Here is a 19,760-nt window from a genome sequence, read left to right on the forward strand (position 1 = left end):
TTAAAACCATCGCATAATCTTTAAAATATTCGGACAACTCCAAATAGAGAAACGACGGACGTTTCCCTTGTAGAAAAAAAGTATTAATCGTCGAGATTAATCTTTTTTTTTACGAAAAACGAGTGTTGGTTTTGTTTGCGCTGATACGAATTTGATTAAACTGCGTACAAAAAATGGCTCGAATGTGAAGGTGATCTTTTTTCCGGTCAGTGTTTACTCTCGAGCCTTGTAAACCAATAAAAAATGAAACGTACGCTTACGCAATGTTTATTTTTAATGACATGAATGAAAGCTTACCCTTTCCTCGTCCCAAATTAATCTCGGAAAAAATCGCATAAATTATGGCCGGGAATTATCTAATTTAGCCTCGTAATTAAGCATAAATAATAGCCTCCACTTCTTGTGAGCGTCATCGGCGTGAATTATTACGTACAGCTTGTCACAGAATACGGTCCTGCGCCTCCTTGATGGATCGGATTCGAAATTATTCGTAATTTTTATAGGTAATTAAAAAAATATATGTAATTTCTTTTTATTTATGTCGCGATGGGAAAAAACTCGAGTTAGCTGGGAGTTATGTAACGCCGTAAATGGTCATTTAAAATTGTTCCATAAATCATACTGAAATATGAATATAGTAGTAGTTACGGTAACGAAAACTGAAAATTTACATGAATTCGAAATAATTCACTTAAACTTGATGAGGTGATTAAATCTGAAAAATGGTAGAATCTCGAAAAACAAACTTCCTTAATTAATTTACATGTTAATCAAAAAAGGCTGAAATTTCATATGCACCACAGGTGCGGACTAAGATCTCGCCGATAATCTCCTGTTATACGCAGGGAGCAAAAATAGACCACGAATTTCTAACGTCCAATTGCGGAATTATTTAATCTTGATCGAATTCGCCACGATTATGTAAAATGACCCGAGGATTCGAAATATGTTAATAAAATTTCTCTACACCTGCACGTCTCGCAGTAGTGATAGTGTTTTTTCTATGGACACTATTTTTTAATGATTGATGCGGCCATAAAACGCGTGGGCGTCAAGAAGATATGTTTCTGTGTCGCTTTGACGACTTTCTTCGCCAATAAAAAAATCAGAATGATTCTGTCGGTTCATAAATTTCGTATGGATTTCCATGTCCTCGGTCCCCTTTACTTTCCCGATTTGGGTCCGGTGAATGCGGACGAAAGCGTAAAAATCGTAGGAATGTGTCGGGGATTTGAGACGATTAAGTTGTTCCATGACGTGCAAAAGTGTGCAGGTAATTAAGTGCATTTATGTAATTAATAGTGATAGGTTGCAAAAATGAGGAAACGATTAGTCGTTTTTTATTTATTTATTGAATTACGCGATTCGGGTGTCGATTTTTGACGCCTTCTCGAAATATGCATTCTAATCGAGTTTCTTTATTATTTTGATTGGAAATTTGTAATGCAAACAATTGTAAGTTATATCTCACTACTGCCTGCAGCGCACCTTTAACTATATGATTCGTCTTCTACGCATACGTTGCTGGTGATCTGAGCTTCCGGGGCTTCATACCGAGGATCATAATCTCTTTCCACATTTAATTGCGTAACATCCTCTGGAAGTTGCTTTGATCACCTTTTTTTTTGTCTTCAGTGACGTTTATTTTCAAATTCTGAAATAAATTTGTAAGTTATATTACAATCGGAGTGGTGTTTACAAAACAACATACGTTACAACGTCAAAACAAACATTAGTATTGTTACTATTTTTAGTTTTAGAAATTTTTTCGTCAAAATATGTGGGTTCATTTTTTTTGCTAAACTTTCAAAGACACGTATATTCATTTGGATACAGTGTGTTATACTAATATTAACAGTATTGTATTCCCAAATTTTTAGGAAAAAGGGTTGAGTCGTTCTTGATTTATTAATCTCGTTCATTATATTTTTTTAATTATCCTGTATAAGTAATTCCAAAAACTATGAAAAGAGGAGGGGTGGGTGGGCGGGGTTAATTATATGTTTTTCTGTAGAGTGGAATTAATAAAATCTGCAAAAAAGTGAAAAAAACCTCCAATTGTAACTATAACAATTACCTCTTATTCGTTTAAAATATATATATGTATTCAGGGTATCCTTCAATAGAACAGCCCTATTTTCTGAGAGAGTATGTCATTTGCCAATAAAAGATCTGCCAAAGTCAGTCTTATCTTAGCAAGTACTAGCCCCGCCCACCCGCCCTCTTGTCATTCTAACGATTAATTTTATTTCTGTTCAGTATAAGTTGCACCCTTCATTCAGAGCAGATAAAATTAATAACTGAAATGAAAAAGGGGTGGGTGGGCGGGGTTAGTTATTTATTTTTCTGTAGAGTGGGAGTGGGAACTAATAGATCCTAGGCTGCAAAAAAGTATTTTGTGAGAGAGTATATCAATTGCTAATAAAAGATCTACCAAAATTGTCTTATCTTAGCAAGTACTAAATCACAAGTATAGTCATTTTATTTTTCAGTTTTCAGAGAGAATTTATTACGCAAAATTTTGAGATGACGTCAAAAATGTAATGGGAGGGGATAAACGAATCAATTTTGATTAACGATTTCTGAACATTCGTTTTTGCAGTTTCAAAATTTAATTGCAAAATTTTAGTATACACAATTTAATTTTTTTTCCAAAAATCTGGATGTCTGGGGTGAAAGATCGCAACTGCACGAAAATCTTATTTTAACTCAAATTTATAAAAACATGCTACTGTATTTCGCCATCTACATGATAGTTCTAATGTATGTACATATAAAATTTGACAACAATCGGTTTGGTAGTTTCGGAAACACAGACAGATAGAGAGACGACAAACGGAAGCTGGAGACCACTTTTTTGTACTCTTGAGGTCATGAAACGTCGAGAAATCATAAATCTGGAAAGTCGTCCGATGGACTCGACTTCTAGATTTCCTTAGCTTACTCTCGGGGGATTAAAAAAGCTACAAAAGAGGTAAAACAGGCGATAATAAAGGTCACAAATGCAACAGCAAAAAATGTATTGAAAAAGATAAGAAGGAAAAATGCAACAAAAAAAGCCGACGAAAAATCGACGAAAAGAGGACCAAAAAAAAAATGACACAGTGGAAAACCAAGGAAAAAATGGACCAAAAATATGGGACAAAAATACGGCTAAGAGAAGGAAGCCAAAAAAGTGTCAAAAATTACGCCACCAAAAAAGGTAACCAGAAAAAAAGAAAAAAAATGTTATAACACAAAAATGCGACAAAAAGAAGCGGAAATAAACCGATGAAAAAGGAGCCAAAAAAACGACAAACGGTCGGTGACAAAAGGCGAATGAAAAACTCAAAAAGGGGCAAAAATATCGATAAAAAAGTTATAAAAAGGACACTAAATAAATAGAGTCAAAAAAGTGATAAAAGTTAGGCCACAAAAAGGCGATAAAGTGAAGGGAGCAAAAAATGCAATCAAAAGGGAACAAAACAACGATAAAAAGGGACAAAAAACGATAAAAACTGACAAAAACAAAAACGAAAAAAATGTCCTTAAAAATGGACCCAAAAAATTAAAGGTTACTTCGACAGACCTTCCATTGCCCAGCTTTTTCGAATAATTATAAAATTTGAATTTGCGAATTTTGGAAATGATGTCATTAAATTGTTTGTGGGATGGTTAGCCAAATTTTGGTTAGCGTTTTGCTATCTACATGATAGTTCTAATATACATACAAAATTTGACAACAATCGGCCAAGTAGTTTCGGAGACAGACAGACAGACAGACAGACGGACAGACAGACGACAAACGGAAACGGGAGATCATTTTTTTGTACTCTAGGGGCCATGAAACGTTGAGAAATCATAAAACGGGAAAGTCGCCCGATGGAATCGACTTCTAGATTCTTAGCTTGCTCTCGGGGATTAAAAAGGCTGCAAAAGAGGTAAAAAAGGCGATAATAAAGGTCACAAATGCAACAAAAACAAAGGCGACACTGGAAAAACCAAAGAAAAAAGGGACCAAAAATGTGATACAAAAATACGACTAAAAGAAGGAAGCCAAAAAAGGGTCAAAAATTAGGCCACCAAAAAGGTGACCAAAAAAAGAGACAAGAATACAAGAAAGACTAAAAAAAACGACAAAAGGTCGGCGACAAGAGGAATAAAGATGCTATAACAAAAGGCCAAAGAAAAGCTCAAAAAGGGACAAAACTATCGATAAAACATTTATAAAAAGGCGACTAAACAAATAAAGACAAAAAAGTGACAAAAATTAGGCCACAAAAGGCGATAAAGAGAAGGGAGCAAAAAATGCGATTCAAAAAAAAAAGACAATCAAAAGGAAACAAAACAACGATAAAAAAGGGGCCAAAAAACGATAAAAACTGACAAAAAGAAAGTCCTTAAAAATGGACCCAAAAAATTAAACGTTACTTCGACAGACCTTTCCTTGCCCAGCTTTTACGAATAATTATAAAATTTGAATTTGCGAATTTCGGAAATGACGTCATTAAATTGTTTGTGGGGATGATTAGCCAAATTTTGGTTAACGTTTTGCTATCTACATGATAGTTCTAATATACATACCAAATTTGACAACAATCGGTCAAGTAGTTTCGGAGACACAGACAGACAGACAGACAGACAGACAGACGACAAACGGAAACGGGAGATCATTTTTTTGTACTCTAGGGGTCATGAAACGTCGAGAAATCATAAAACTGGAAAGTCGCCCGATGGAATCGACTTCTAGATTTTCTTAGCTTGCTCTCGGGGATTAAAAAGGCTGCAAAAGAGGTAAAAAAGGCGATGATAAAGGTCACAAATGCAACAGTAAAAGATGTATTGAAAAAGACTAGAAGGAAAAAATGGAACAAAAACAAAGGCGACACTGGACAAACCAAAGAAAAAAGGGACCAAAAATGTGATACAAAAATACGACTAAAAGAAGGAAGCCAAAAAAGGGTCAAAAATTAGGCCACTAAAAACGGTGACCAAAAAATAAGGAAAAAAGGCTACAAAAAGGGACCCAAAAACGATAAAAAAGACCACAAAAATGCGACAAAAAGAAGCGGAAATAAAACGATGAAAAAGGCTACGGAAAACGCGAAAAAAATGCAAAAACTCGACTTAAAAAAAGGAAACCAAAAACGTGATTAAAGTAAGGCCACAGAAAAGGTGATAAAGAAGTGAGAGAAAAAAAAACAACATAAAAGGTGATTAAAAAGGGACCAAAAAATCGGTGACAAGTTGGAAAAATACGACAACAAGAGGCGAAAAACGAACTGAAAAAAGGGCAAAAATATGAATAAAAAAACTAAAAAACGGGACTAAACAAATGGAGTAAAAAACTGACAAAAGTTAGGCCACAAAAAGGCGATAAAGAAAAGGGAACAGAAAAGTACGAGTAAAAAAAGGCAATGAAAAGGGAACAAAACAACAACAAAAAGGTCACAAAAAAAAGGAAAAACTATGATAAAAAGGGACAAAAAAAAAACAAAAATGCGCCTTAAAAATGGAGCCAAAAAATTTAACGTCATTTCGACAGACCTTCCCTCGCCCACGAAGTATATATAATAAGACTCCAGCTTTTCCGCTTTTGGTGGTGGGGATGATTAATCAAATTTTGTTTAGCGTTTTGCCATCTATGTGATAGTTATTATATACATACAAAATTTGGCAACAATCGATCGGTAGTTTCAGAGACCTAGACAGACGAAAAGACAGACGACACACGGAAACCGGAGATTATTTTTTTTGTACTCTAGGGATCATGAAACATCGCGAAATCATGAAATTGGAAAGTCACCCGATGGACTCGAGTTCTAGACCTCCTTAGCTTATTCTCGGGGATTCACAAATGAAACACCAACAAATGCATTGAAAAAGGCAAGAAGGAAAAAACGTAATAAAAAAAGGCGACGAAAAATCGAGATATAGAGGACCAAAAAAAAGACAACATAGTAGAAAAAAATCAGTGAAAAATGGATCAAAAATATGCGACAAAAAAACACAAAAATGCGATTAAGGAAAGGGAGCAAAAATACTCTCAAAAATTTTCAAAAAAAGGGACCAAAAAGTACAAAAAAGACGACGAAAATGCGACAAAAAGGAACGGAAATAAAACTATGAAAAAAACAAAAAACTATTAAAAAGGGATCACAAAAAAAACAAAAAAAGCGACAGTAGGAATAAAAATACAACAAGAGGCAAAAAAAGAACTGAGAAAAAATGGCAAAGCTATAAAAGGGCGACTAAACAAGTGGAGTCAAAAAAGTAACAAAAATTAGGCCACAAAAAGCCATAAAGTGAAGGGACAAGAAAAAGGAACAAAACAACGTCAAAAAAGGCCACAAAAGGATAAAAAGGGACGAAAACAAAAGTGAGCCTTAAAAATGGACCCTCAAAATTGACGGTTATTTCGACAGACCTTCGCCCAGGAAGTATAACAGAACTCCACATTTTTCGAAAGATTATAAAATTTGATTCTGGGAATTTTGGAAATTACATCACACTTTCATACTTTTGTTATTATTCTCACTTTTAGGTCTTCAATTATATCCACTGATTGTTTAAAAATACCGTTTTGCAAATTCGGGAGCAGGAAATAATCTAAAGGTGTCAAATCGGGTGATCGAGGTGGGTAGATACGATCTGGGGGAGCTAATTCAACGGTCGTCATAAAATTCCCTTACAGAAAGTTCAAACTTGTCTGAGCTGTTGCGCCGTCATGCTGAAAATATCCAGTTTGCAATTTTTCAATTTTTTTTTTTGTTGAAAACTGAAAAAACAATAAGCGAAACGGCGTTGTTTAATGGTTCAGTAAAGAAATTAATGACTGAAATTAAAATTTTAAACTCAGAGTACCGCGGCAACCATTTTATTCGCAGTAACGATCAACATCTTCCCGTCGGCGTGAAACTGATAATTTTCCCTAATTTCATAAACAAAATTCCGCCAGTGGTGTAGTAGTGCCACATATTTCATTCATTATTAACGCTTACGCTTTGTTTACACGCACCACGTTTCCGACCGACAAATTTATTACAGTGTGCACTTTGCGTTTTAACGACGAACCAAAATAACCGAGCTTTCTCTTTTCCAGATAGTTCGCCCGGTGCGGAAGCTCTCGACAAATATGGTAAGTAAGCATCCTGTTTTCTTAATTGCGCCTAATTAAGGAAAAACCATCCTTACAATAACGATCCCATACGACGATAATTGCCGTACCGAAACTTTTCCCTCCAATAATTCCATCAGCATTACAATGAAGCTGGCACAATCTTTTATGTTATCTGATTGGTAGCAAGCTTCTTATCTATCTAATTATCTTGCGATTAAAATTGTTGGTGGTTCGCAACGCTCGCAACCTGATGCATACAAGAACTAGTTAACATTTTTCTTCTTCCGTCTCGCTTATGTTTGTTTTCGCTTTTCTCCGTTCCAAGGCGCTTTCGTCCTCCTAGTCTTCGCTGATTTTGTTGTTGTGGTTGTCGAATGCATCGCGGCGTGTCGGATTTTTGACATCGACGACCTTGCCGATTTTTTATTGGGTCCCGTTAGAAGAAATACCTTACGTTTATGTAAAATTAATATCGTTAGCCTCGAAACGATTTGTACGGTTTTTATTTATGCGCGGATCATTCGTATACAGGTGTCTCGACAATTTGCATGATCTAAAAATATTTTCGTTTATAAATAAATATAATGTGTCATCTGCGGACGAAATGGATGGCCACTTTACAGTATATTGGAAACACTCCATTTGCATTTCATTTTGAGGCGAGAGCTTTAATTGCTGATTAAATTTGACCGGTGGGAATTTTATTTTGCCTTATTCGGTTGCCGGCGATAATCGAAAACGGCACAGTTTTCTTTCAAAATATATCGTTTAATCTCTAATACTCGCTGAACAAATAATGTAAATTAGTGTGATGTTTAACACGTGTTTTTTAAATTCTGTAGTTTTGTTGAAATCGGGCAAAAAATTTGGTGGTTCGCTGGGTTTGTAGTTATCTTTCTTGTCAAATGTGTGTCACTGCTGTCTTTGCTCACAATTTTTCTTTCCAAACGTTTAGTACACGTCTTATTACCGTTTGATTTTTTTGATTTGTGATCTAGTTGTCGCTGTCCGTTAGGTCACCAAATGACGTAATCGTTTCTTAGAACATACAAATTGTGTTCTATAATTTTGATTTTTTCTCCAAAAATCTAGATGTTTAAATTAATAAATCAGTTTAGTCTTATCTTGGCAAGTACTAGCCCCGCCCACCCGCCCTTTATTTTCTTAGAAGGGTCGGCCATTTGCCAAAATCAGTCTTATCTTGTCAAATACTAGCCCCAAGTTTTTGCTCGAGTGTTTGAGAATCTAAAACGTCTTTTCAATTTATATCACTTCCAGCAATTGTTCTAAATTCAATTAAATAGGTTACTTTTCATAAATTTTCAAATTTCGAATCTAAAGACGGTCGAATTCGTGTCGACAAAACATAACCTAGCTTTCTAAGTTAAGCCACATTGTTCTTTCAACAAATTCTTGGTTAACTGGATGACAAATCAAAAAAATCACCCGGTATTTACATTTTCATTGGTGCATCTTCAATTTTACTAATTATTAAATATTACAGCTACACTTCGTTACATAAATAAATTATTTCCTCTTCCTGCAACTATTTCTTCCTTCATCCGCATTTTTCGATATTAATCTTCATATCGGTTTAATTTTAATATATTAGGAATCATTCTTGTGTTACGATTGTACCGTTGTGTTGGTTTTTTTAATCGTTGTTAATTTTGGATAGTAAATATTATTTAAATTTTATAAAATAACATACTCCTACCTAAACTTTTTTGTGATTGCTGAATCTGCATTAATTTTTTTTACTTGGACTTACAGATTTTTGAAAAAAAAGCTTTCAGATTAAATAGTCTATCCGTTTAGTTTGGAGAGACGAATATACAGGGTGAGTCACTGAGCAGGCGGTGTTCGATATGTCATTACTTGGTAGAGGTAGAAAAAAAGGCGAAAACCAAAGTTGCTTCGATTTTTTGATCTTTCAATTTTTCAATTCTTCAGTTTTTCTATTAATTATTTTGTATTAAATTTTTTTAAATTTTAGATATTTCTATTTCTTAATTTTTCGAATTTTTATATTTGAAATTTTTCAGTTTTTTGATGTTTCGATTTTCGATTTCTCAGTCGTTTTTCAGTTTTCAATTTTTAAAATTTTTGGAATCTTCGACTTTTTGATTTTTTAGTTTTTCGATTTCTCGATTTATCGATTTATTTTAATTTCCAGTTTTCCGTTTTTTATACATTTAAATTTTTGATTTTTCTGAAATCGAAAATTTAAAAATTAAATTTTTCGATTTCAGGTTATTTCGATTTCTCGATTTTTCTACTTTTTGGCTTTTCAAATTCCCGATTTCTCTGAGTTTCAGTTTCTGATTTTTTTTGTTTCGCTTTTTTGGTTTTTCGAGTTTGAGATCTTTCGATTTTTCAGTTTTCCGTTTTCCCAATTTTTCGTCATTTCAGTTGTGGAGTTTTTCAGTTGATCGATATTTTAGTTTTTCGATTGCTCAATTTTTCAAATTTTCAATTTTTTAAATTTCGAATTTTTCAATTTCTAGATTTTTCGATTTTTTGATTTTCAATGTTTCGATTTATCGATTTTTTCAAATTTAGATTTTTAATTTTCGATTTTTCAGTTTTAACTTTTCGATTTTTCGACTTTTCAATTATTCAACTTTTATATTTCCCAAGTTTGTCATTTTAGTTTTGGAATTTTTCAATTTCCCGATTTTTCAGTTTTTCGACAATTTATTTTTCCAATTTATCAATCTTTCGGCTTTTTGATTTTTCGACTTGTCGATTTTTTAATTTGGGATTTTTAAATTTTAGATTTTTCAGTTTCAATTTTTTTGGGGTTTCGATTTTTCGATTTTTCAGTCTTGGAGTTTTCGTTTTTCAGTTTTCAATTATTGAAATTTTTAGAATCTTCGACTTTTGGATTCTTCAGTTTTTCGATTCCTCGATTTATCGATTTATTTTAATTTCCAATTTTCCGTTTTTTATACTTTTAAATTTTTGATTTTTCTAAAATCGAAAATTTAAAAATTTAAGTTTTCGATTTCAGGTTATTTCGATTACTCGATTTTTCGACTTTTTGGCTTTTCAAATTCCCGATTTCTCTAAGTTTCAGTTTCTGATTTTTTTTGTTTCGGTTTTTTGGTTTTTCGAGTTTGAGATCTTTCGATTTTTCAGTTTTTCGATTCCTCAATTTTTCAAATTTTCGATTTTTAAATTTTGAATTTTTCGATTTCTAGATTTTTCGAGTTTTTGATTTTCAATGTTTCGATTTATCGATTTTTTTCAAATTTAGATTTTTGATTTTTTTGTAATTTTTAATTTTCGAGTTTTCAGTTTTAACTTTTCGATTTTTCGACTTGTCAATTATTCAACTTTTATATTTCCCAAGTTTGTCATTTTAGTTTTGGAATTTTTCAATTTCCCGATTTTTCAGTTTTTCGATAATATATTTTCTAATTTATCAATTTTTCGGCTTTTTGATTTTACGGCTTGTCGATTTTTTAATTTGGGATTTTTAAATTTTAGATTTTGAGTTTCAATTTTTTTGGGGTTTTGATTTTTCGATTTTTCAGTCTTGGAGTTTTCGTTTTTCAGTTTTCAATTTTTGAAATTTTTGGAATCTTCGACTTTTTGATTTTTCAGTTTTTCGATTTCTCGATTTATCGATTTATTTTAATTTCCAGTTTTCCGCTTATTATACTTTTAAATTTTTGATTTTTCTGAATTTGAAAATTTAAAAATTTAATTTTTCGATTTCAGGTTATTTCGATTTCTCGAATTTTCTACTTTTTGGCTTTTCAAATTCCCGATTTCTCTGAGTTTCAGTTTCTGTTTTTTTTTGTTTCGGTTTTTTGGTTTTTCGAGTTTGTGATCTTTCGATTTTTCAGTTTTCCGAGTTCCCAATTTTTCATCATTTCAGTTTTGGAATTTTTCAGTTGATCGATATTTTAGTTTTTCGATTCCTCAATTTTTCAAATTTTAGATTTTTAAATTTTGAATTTTTCGATTTCTGGATTTTTCGATTTTTTGATTTTCAATGTATCGATTTAACGGTTTTTCAAATTTAGATTTTTGATTTTTTTGTAATTTTTAATTTTCGATTTTTCAGTTTTAACTTTTCGATTTTTCGACTTTTCAATTATTCAACCTTTAGATTTCCCAAGTTCGTCATTTTAGTTTTGGAATTTTTCAATTTCCTGATATTTCAGTTTTTCGATAATTTATTTTTCCAACTTATCAATTTTTCGGCGTTTTGGTTTTTCGGCTTGTCGATTTTTTAATTTGGGATTTTTAAATTTTAGATTTTTCAGTTTCATTTTTTTTTGGGTTTCGATTTTTCTATTTTTCAGTCTTGGAGTTTTCGTTTTCCAGTTTTCAATTTTTGAAATTTTTGGAATCTTCGACTTTTTGATTTTTCAGTTTTTCGATTTCTCGATTTATCGATTTATTTTAATTTCCAATTTTCCGTTTGTTGTACTTTAAAATTTTTGATTTTTCTGAAATCGAAAAGTTAAAAATTTAATTTTTCGATTTCAGGTTATTTCGATTTCTCGATTTTTCTACTTTTTGGCTTTTCAAATTCCCGATTTCTCTGAATTTCAGTTTCTGATTTTTTTGTTTCGGTTTTTTGGTTTTTCGAGTTTGAGATCTTTCGATTTTTCAGTTTTCCGATTTCCCAATTTTTCATCATTTCAGTTTTGGAATTTTTCAGTTGATCGATATTTTAGTTTTTCGATTCCTCAATTTTTCAAATTTTAGATTTTTAAATTTTGAATTTTTCGATTTCTGGATTTTTCGATTTTTTGATTTTCAATGTATCGATTTATCGGTTTTTCAAATTTAGATTTTTGATTTTTTTGTAATTTTTAATTTTCGATTTTTCAGTTTTAACTTTTCGATTTTTCGACTTTTCAATTATTCAACCTTTAGATTTCCCAAGTTCGTCATTTCAGTTTTGGAATTTTTCAATTTCCCGATATTTCAGTTTTTCGATAATTTATTTTTCCAATTTATCAATTTTTCGGCTTTTTTATTTTTCGGCTTGTCGATTTTTTAATTTGGGGTTTTTAAATTTTAGATTTTTCAGTTTCAATTTTTTTGGGGTTTCGATTTTTCAATTTTTCAGTCTCAAGAGTTTTCGTTTTTCAGTTTTCAATTTTTGAAATTTTTGGAATCTTCGACTTTTTGATTTTTCAGTTTTTCGATTTTTCGATTTCTCGATTTATCGATATATTTTAATTTCCAGTTTTCCGTTATACTTTTAAATTTTTGATTTTTCTGAAATTGAAAATTTAAAAATTTAAAAATTTAATTTTTCGATTTCAGGTTATTTCGATTTCTCGATTTTGGCTTTTGAAATTCCCGATTTCTCTGAGTTTCAGTTTCTAATTTTTTTTTATGTCTCAGTTTTTTGGTTTTTCGTGTTTTACATTTTTCGATTTTTCAGTTTTCCAATTTCCCAATCGATTTATCGATGTATCGATTTTTTTAATTTTAGAATTTTAAATTTTTTATAATTTTTAATTTTCGATTTTTCGGTTTTAACTTTTCGAAGTTTCGATTTCTCAGTTTTTCGATTTTTTCCAAGTTTAATAATTTTAGTTTGGAATTTCTCAATTTCCCGATTTTTCAGTTTTCGATTCTTCACTTTTCTAATTTGTCAATTTTTTGGTGTTTCGATTTTTCGATTTTTCAGTTCTTTAATGTTTATTTTTCAATTTTTACAATTTTTAAATTTTTGATTTTTCAGTTTTCGATTTCTCAAAAATCTCAACATTTAGTTTTGGGAATTTTGCAATTTCTGGACTTTTCAATTTTTCAACATTTCGGATTTCCATTTTTTTAAATTCGCAAAAATAAATTTATAGTTAACTATGAATTTTAAAATATAGATAATACTCGGCAAAACGAAAGAGCACAAAAAATAGAGTAATAAAATACAGGGTGTTCTTTTTGAACAAAACTAATATATCGATATTTGAAAATTGTGATAATTATAACATTTTCATAAACACTCTGTATAAGAAAATTTAATCTGGTTACCACAACAGTGTCTCTACGAAATGTTGTAACACTGACTTCAAAAATAACTCTACTGTGATTTTTTTTGTGACCCTTAAAAAATTTCAAGAAAATTGGAATAACGTGGCATCGTCACATCATAATTTCAAATCCTACAGTCCTCAGAGAACCGTACAATTTTGTGCTTTGACTTTTTTTTCTATTTGTAGTAATTGAGATGTCGACCAAACTGTAAGTACATACATTATTTTACATTTCGTTTCATTTACCTGATGAAGATACTGTGTACCGAAACGCGTCATCCGTGCGAAAATACAGTTATTAAATTTGTGTCGAAAAAACGATAATTCAGTGTGATAAATGTACTTTGTGCTCGAGGTGCATACATTTTTTTGGCAAAACTATTCAAAGTTCGTAAATTTGGAAAGCCAAACTGCATTAATGAAATAATAAATCAGTAAACTGGCAATAGCCGGAATTACCACTATGACATAAAATCCGTTTTGCGTCAGAGCGACAAAAATTAATGCAAGATAAATTTCGTCCTAGGAAATTGCAACCATGTATAATTTTTTTTATTTCGTCTTGACAGTAAAATTTTCAAAAAAAAATCCACACATACGTAAAACATTATTATGACTGGTTATATAATATATTCTGAAAGTTTTATGGTTAAAATGTTACCTAGGTTCATTTTAAAGTCACACTGTGTGGCTATGTGTGATTTGTTTCGAAAATAATTATGGTTCAGTAAAGGCCCAATTATACGGCTGTCTGTTTGCCGAGTTTACAACATGTCGTAATTTTTTCCACGTTCAGCAGCGTTACAAAATTTAAAATATGCCCTTGAATTTTGAATTAAACCCATTTTTTATGATGAAACGTGTTCTTTGCTGGGTTATCTATTTGTTTCACGCTTGCTTGACAAACAGACAATTGTATAAGCGGTACTTAAGTACAATTTTTTACATAACGTAATGACGGGATTTTGTGGATCGATTGGTTTAATTAAGAAGTAACAAATGCATTAAATAATAAAATTAAAAATCAAAAGTTTAAATAAATTTACAACTTCGCACACGCTTGTTGTAGTAAAACACTTTAAATTTGATTTTCGCCGACTCGTTAATTGAATTTCCTTCATAATAAATTCCTCGTAGTGGACCAGTTCGATGTTTGGCCATGCAATTCCGCCGACTGCGCCATAAACTACCTAATTTACTAATATTATTAATCTTGTGATCCTTTGACCCCAACACGGAGCATCTTTATACCTCGTCCGATTCGGGAATTTTAGCTATTCCATGTGACATTCGTGGGAAATCGTGAGTTGGTGCGCTTCGAATCCGATCAATTTGTTAATTAATCGATAAATTCGACAGATTAACAGTTATCGGCTTCCATCGTCGATCAGAAGCGCCGATTAAAAGGGCACCGTCCGGAATCGTCGAACCGCGATAAGCCTTAGGTGAGAAAAAACCTTAATTACCTAATTAAAGGAATTACGTATTTCTAATTAAACATAAACCTAGCCAGCGGTCGCGACTCCAACAAATCGTAGCGCGTTCTCGTGATTTAGTCCTCGAGATATTTTAATGCGATCGAAAACCATTAAGTTGGTTTCGATTCGATAGCATCTACTGAGTGTTTAATTCCACTGGGAATAATTTAATCGCTTTGTGTAAATCTCGACGTTTTGTTCCATTGCAAGCGAATCCGAGCCATTGTTGCAATTATCTATATTACGAACATCTAGCTACCGGGTGGTCCATAAATAAGCTGAATTCGATACTCGCATTTTCGTCGATTATTTTTTTTTCCGGACGCTACCTTTGAACTTTCGGCTCATTTATTAAGTTTCTATACGTGTGAATGGTCACGATGTTGACAATTTCTATCCGAAGCTATTTTGTTATTTGAATATTACTGTTTTTTATCGCCTCCGTTAGAATTGATGAGTGGATAGGATTTCCACGATCTAGGAAACGAATTCTTCTTCTTTCTGGCTTGTCATGATGTTATTATTATCGGCTGAAATATGGACGACGGCTTATTTATTTTTGAATTAATGTATGAATATCTGAAATGCCGGGTTTGTGGCAATTCTGCTCCTTTGACGTAATCGCTTTTGCTACGTGATTACTTATTGTGATTAAATGTTAGGTTAATGGATTAGACGAGACCGATTCATTCGAAGGCTTCAAAGCGAGTCTAATCTGATTGAAATAACAAGGAAAACTGAATAGGTGCGTTTGTTGTGAGCTTGATGGACACTTTTACTCTCGACGAGGGAATCGTAGCAGTTTGCATAATTTTATAACTTCGACGAGTACCTGTGCGGTTTGTTATTGTTGCCGGGTAGGTTGAGAAAAATGTAACGCTGACACGTCGATATTTTTTATTTCGTGTTTTCGAATATTGGAAAACGGATTTCGTCGTTTAAAGTGACAGTAGAAATATTTCAAACGCGATGTTGTGTCAAGAAAAACGACCAGAAATTAAAAACGTAATTTATTTCAAGAGAAAAATGTTTCGAATTTGTAGGACATTCCATATACGGAACAAATCTCATTTCCTTGTCGGATGTGAACCACAAATGTCTACACCGGCCACAGTTTTCGTCGTTTACCTAATTAGTAACGCCAACACTAAAACAAACATTTTTTACGATTTTTATTTTCTTATAACCTCGATAAAGTCAAAACCAGTAGCGTAAATAACATTCGCGCAGCTTTTTTCGACGTTTCATGAATCCTAGAGTACGAAAAAACTGATCTCCCGTTTCCGAAACTACTAGATCGATTGTTGTGAAATTTTATATGTGTATTAGGAAATGTAAATTTTGTAAAAATGTAGGGAAATAGGCCAAGAGAGTTATTAAATAAGGTTAGTCTAAAGAGGGAGATGCACATTAAGGATGCCCCCTTCTAAATTTCTTGGTGGTAAAGCGGTAACCAAAATTTGACCAATCATCCCTACCACCAATGGGAGACGTCATCTCCAAAATTTACAATAGTAAATTTGCTTTTAATTTTGTAAAATACGATACTCTTGTACTTGTGGTGTATGAATCCGTGTTGAGTTTTCACCCTTGACATCCAGATTTTTGGAAAAAAAATCAAAATTGTATAATATTTACCTTCGACCAATTTTTTGATATCACGATTTTTTGTTTTTTCATTTTCTTTCATTTTTCAATTTTTCCATTTTTCAGTGTTTGGGTTTCATAATTCGTTCATTCAACTTTAATTTTTTCAATTTTTCAATTTTTCGACTTCCAAATTTTTCGATTTTCAGTTTTTTGGTTATTAATTTTTCGATTTTTCAATTTTTCGTTTCCTCAGTTTTCCAGTTCTTGATTTTTATTTTTCATTTTCCGATTCTTTATTTTCTCGATTTTATACCACAGTTTTTCATAGTCTCTTTCGATTTTATAAAATTTTGTTTGAGTTTTTCAAATTTCAATTTTTGATTTTTCAATTCCTCGATTTTCCAATTTTTAAAATTTTCAATTCTGCTAGTTTCTGGATCCTATTTTCCGATTTCGTATTTCGTTTTTTCGATTTTGCGCTTTTTCTATTTTTAGGTTTCTCAATTTTTAATCTTTCGATTTTTGAATTTTTCGTTTCATCAATTTTTCAAATTCTTGACTTCAGTTTTTTGATTTTCAAAGTTTTCATTATGTAGATACTTTTTCATGTTTGTTTTTCGTGGTTATTCAATTTTTTTGTTCAAAAACTTGAAAAATCGAAAAACAAAAATCGGAAAAAAATTGAAAAATCGAAAACTTGTGAAAACGAAAAATTGCGAGATTGAAAAAGTGGAAAATCGACACGACCTGACCTGAAGTATAAATTTTTTCGTTTTTTTTATATTTGATTTGAAAAGTTGAAAATTCGAAAAACTGGAAAAATGAAGAAAAATTGGAAAATTGAAAAACTGTAACATTGGAAGATCGAAAAATTGAAGAATTAAATATCAAGAAACTGAAAAAGTAAAAATCAAAAACATTAAAAATTGGAAAATTGAAAAATCGAATAAATGAAAAAAGTGTTAAAATCCAATCGTCGAAAAATTTCCTTCTTTGAAAAACGAAAATTTAAAAAATGTGTAACTGAAAAATTGAAAAAATTAAGAAAATAAAAAACCAGAACGAAAAATTGTAATTCGAAAATTTGAAGAAATGAAAAATTGAAAAATTAAAAACTGAAAATTCGAGAAACTCAAAATTGTAAAATCTAAAAACTGGAAAATTCAAAAGTTAGAAAATTGCAAACCTGAAAAATTTTGACTTAAAAGTTCGAAAAATTGCAAATCGAAACACTGAAGAAACAAAATAAAAGAAAAATTGAAGAACTGAAAAATTCAGAAATCGAGAAATCGAAACGATGAGGTCGAGAAATGGAAAGAAAAATCTAGAAGTCGAAACGTCGAAAAATCGTGAAATTGGAAGTTTGAAAAATAAAAAAATTAAGAAACAGAGAAATCAAAAATCCGAAAATTTAAAAGCGCCAAAAATAGGAAAATTTATAACTTGAAAAAACGAATCGAATCGAAAAATTGCAAAATCTATAAATTGAAACATGCAAAAGTTTGAAAAATCGAAACACTGAAAAATTTAAATATAAAAACTCGAGAAACTTTAAATCTATAATTTAAAAAAGTCTAATAATTGAAACAATAAAGAAAATAAAAAACCTGAACGAAAAATTGCAATTCGGGGAACAGTACTGTTACTATTAGTATTACACCTTAGACCAATTTTTTGATTTCACAATTTTCCGTTTTTCCATTTCCTTTTCATTTCTTATTTTTTCCATTTTTCAGTGTTTCGGTTTCATAATTCGTTCTTTCAACTTTAATTTTTTCAATTTTTCAGTTTCTGGAATTCTAAATTTTTCAATTTGTCGTTTCTTGAATTTTTCGATTTGCAATTGTTCAGTTTTGAAATTTTTCATTTTTCGATTTTCAGGTTGTCGGTTTTTAATTTTTCAATTTTTCATTTCTTCAGTTTTTCGGGTTCTTGATTTTTACTTTTCGTTTCCCGATTTTTTATTTTCTCGATTTCATATCGCAGTTTTTCATTGTTTCTTTCGATTTTATACAATTTTGTTTGAGATTCTCAATTTTTCAATTCCTGGATTTTCCAATTTTTAAATTTTTCAATTCTGCCAATTTCTGGATTTCCAATTATCCTATTTACCTATTTCTTTAACTTCCAATAATCGATTTTAAAAGTGTGTATTTCGATTTTGCACTTATCTATTTTTCAATTTTTAATCTTTCGATTTCTGAATTTTTCGTTTCTTCAATTTTTCAAGTTCTTAATTTCCAATTTTTAGATTTTTCAAGGTTTTCGTTTGTACTTGTTCATTTTTTTGATATTTGATTTTTGAATTTCACGATTTTGGAATTTTTCCAGTTTTTTGATTTGAAAAGTTGAAAAATCGACAAATTAAAAATCGAAAAACTAAAAAATCCTCAAAAAATGAAAAAACGGAAATGTGAAAAAACTAAAAACAACTGCAAAGTCGAAAAATGAAAAATCGAATAAATTAAAGAGTTTTAAAATCCAATAGTTGAAAAATTTCTATCCATGAAAAACGAAAATTTAAAAAATGGAAAATTAAAAATTTCACGTTGAAAAAACAAAAATTTTAAAATCAAAACACTGAAAAATCAAGAAAACAAAAAACCGAAATGAAAAATTGCAAATCGAAAATTTGAAGTAATGAAAAAATTAATAAATCGAAAATTGAAAAATTAAAAATTGAATACTCGTGAAATTTTAAATCGAAAAATTGCAAATCGAGAAAAGGAAAAACTGAAAAAAAAGTTAAAAAACAAAAATTTATAAAATCGAAACATTAAAAAATTCAATAATTGAAAAAATAAAGGACAAAAACTAAAACGAAAAACTGCAAGTCAAAAAACTGAAATATTGTAAACTGAAAACTCGAGAAGCTCAAAATTGTAAAATTTAAAAATTGGAAAATTCGAAAGTTAGAAAATTGCAAATCGAAAAACTAAAGAAACAAAAAACAGAAAACTTGAAGAATTGAAAAATTCACAAATCGAGAAATCGAAAGATTGAAACCGAAAAATGGAAAAAAAATCGAAAAGTCGTAACGTCGAAAAATCGAGAAATCGAAAAGTTGAAAATCAAAAAATCAAGAAACTGAGAAATCAAAAATTCGAAAATTTAGAAACGTCAAAAATTGGGAAATTTAAAAACCGAAAAATTGAAAACTCGAAAAACTGAAAGGCCCAAACATCGAAAAGAATTAATGTATCGAAAAATTGGAAAAAAAAACAAATCGAATAGATAAACTGGAAAACCCAAAACTGCAACACTGGAGGGTCGAAAAATTGAAGAGATTACAAAAGTGAAAAATTGAAAAATTATAAATTGGTAACTCGTGAACTGACAAATCGAAAAATTGGAAAATCTAAACGCTGAAACCTCCAAAAGTTCGGAAAATCGAAAAACTGGAAAATTTAAAAATGAGTACTCGCGAAAATTTAAATCTATAAATTAAAAAATCGAATTGAAAAAATAAAGAAAATACAAAACCTAAACGAAAAGTTGCAATTAGGGGAAAAAAATTGAAAATTCGAGAAACTGAAATCAAAAAATTGCAAAATCTAAGAATTGATTTCATTAATTGGAAAA

The 19,760-nt window shown here is 30.8% G+C and overlaps 1 protein-coding gene across 4 annotated transcripts in view; it reads left to right on the forward strand.

The window, feature by feature from the left end:
• LOC135133376 (uncharacterized) overlaps positions 1-19,760 on the forward strand; it is a 279,871-nt gene that overhangs the window by 113,108 nt on the left and 147,003 nt on the right. For all 4 annotated transcript variants that reach the window (XM_064061771.1, XM_064061773.1, XM_064061772.1 and 1 more), the window contains one exon: positions 7,082-7,117. In XM_064061771.1, coding sequence (XP_063917841.1) covers positions 7,082-7,117 — 36 coding nt within the window. The remainder of the gene's footprint in view (positions 1-7,081; positions 7,118-19,760) is intronic.

Source organism: Zophobas morio, unplaced genomic scaffold, assembly GCF_036711695.1.
Source record: "Zophobas morio isolate AGI-343-1 ecotype UQ-CSIRO unplaced genomic scaffold, CSIRO_AGI_Zmor_V1 ptg000021l, whole genome shotgun sequence".
Taxonomy (NCBI): Eukaryota; Metazoa; Arthropoda; class Insecta; order Coleoptera; family Tenebrionidae; genus Zophobas; species Zophobas morio.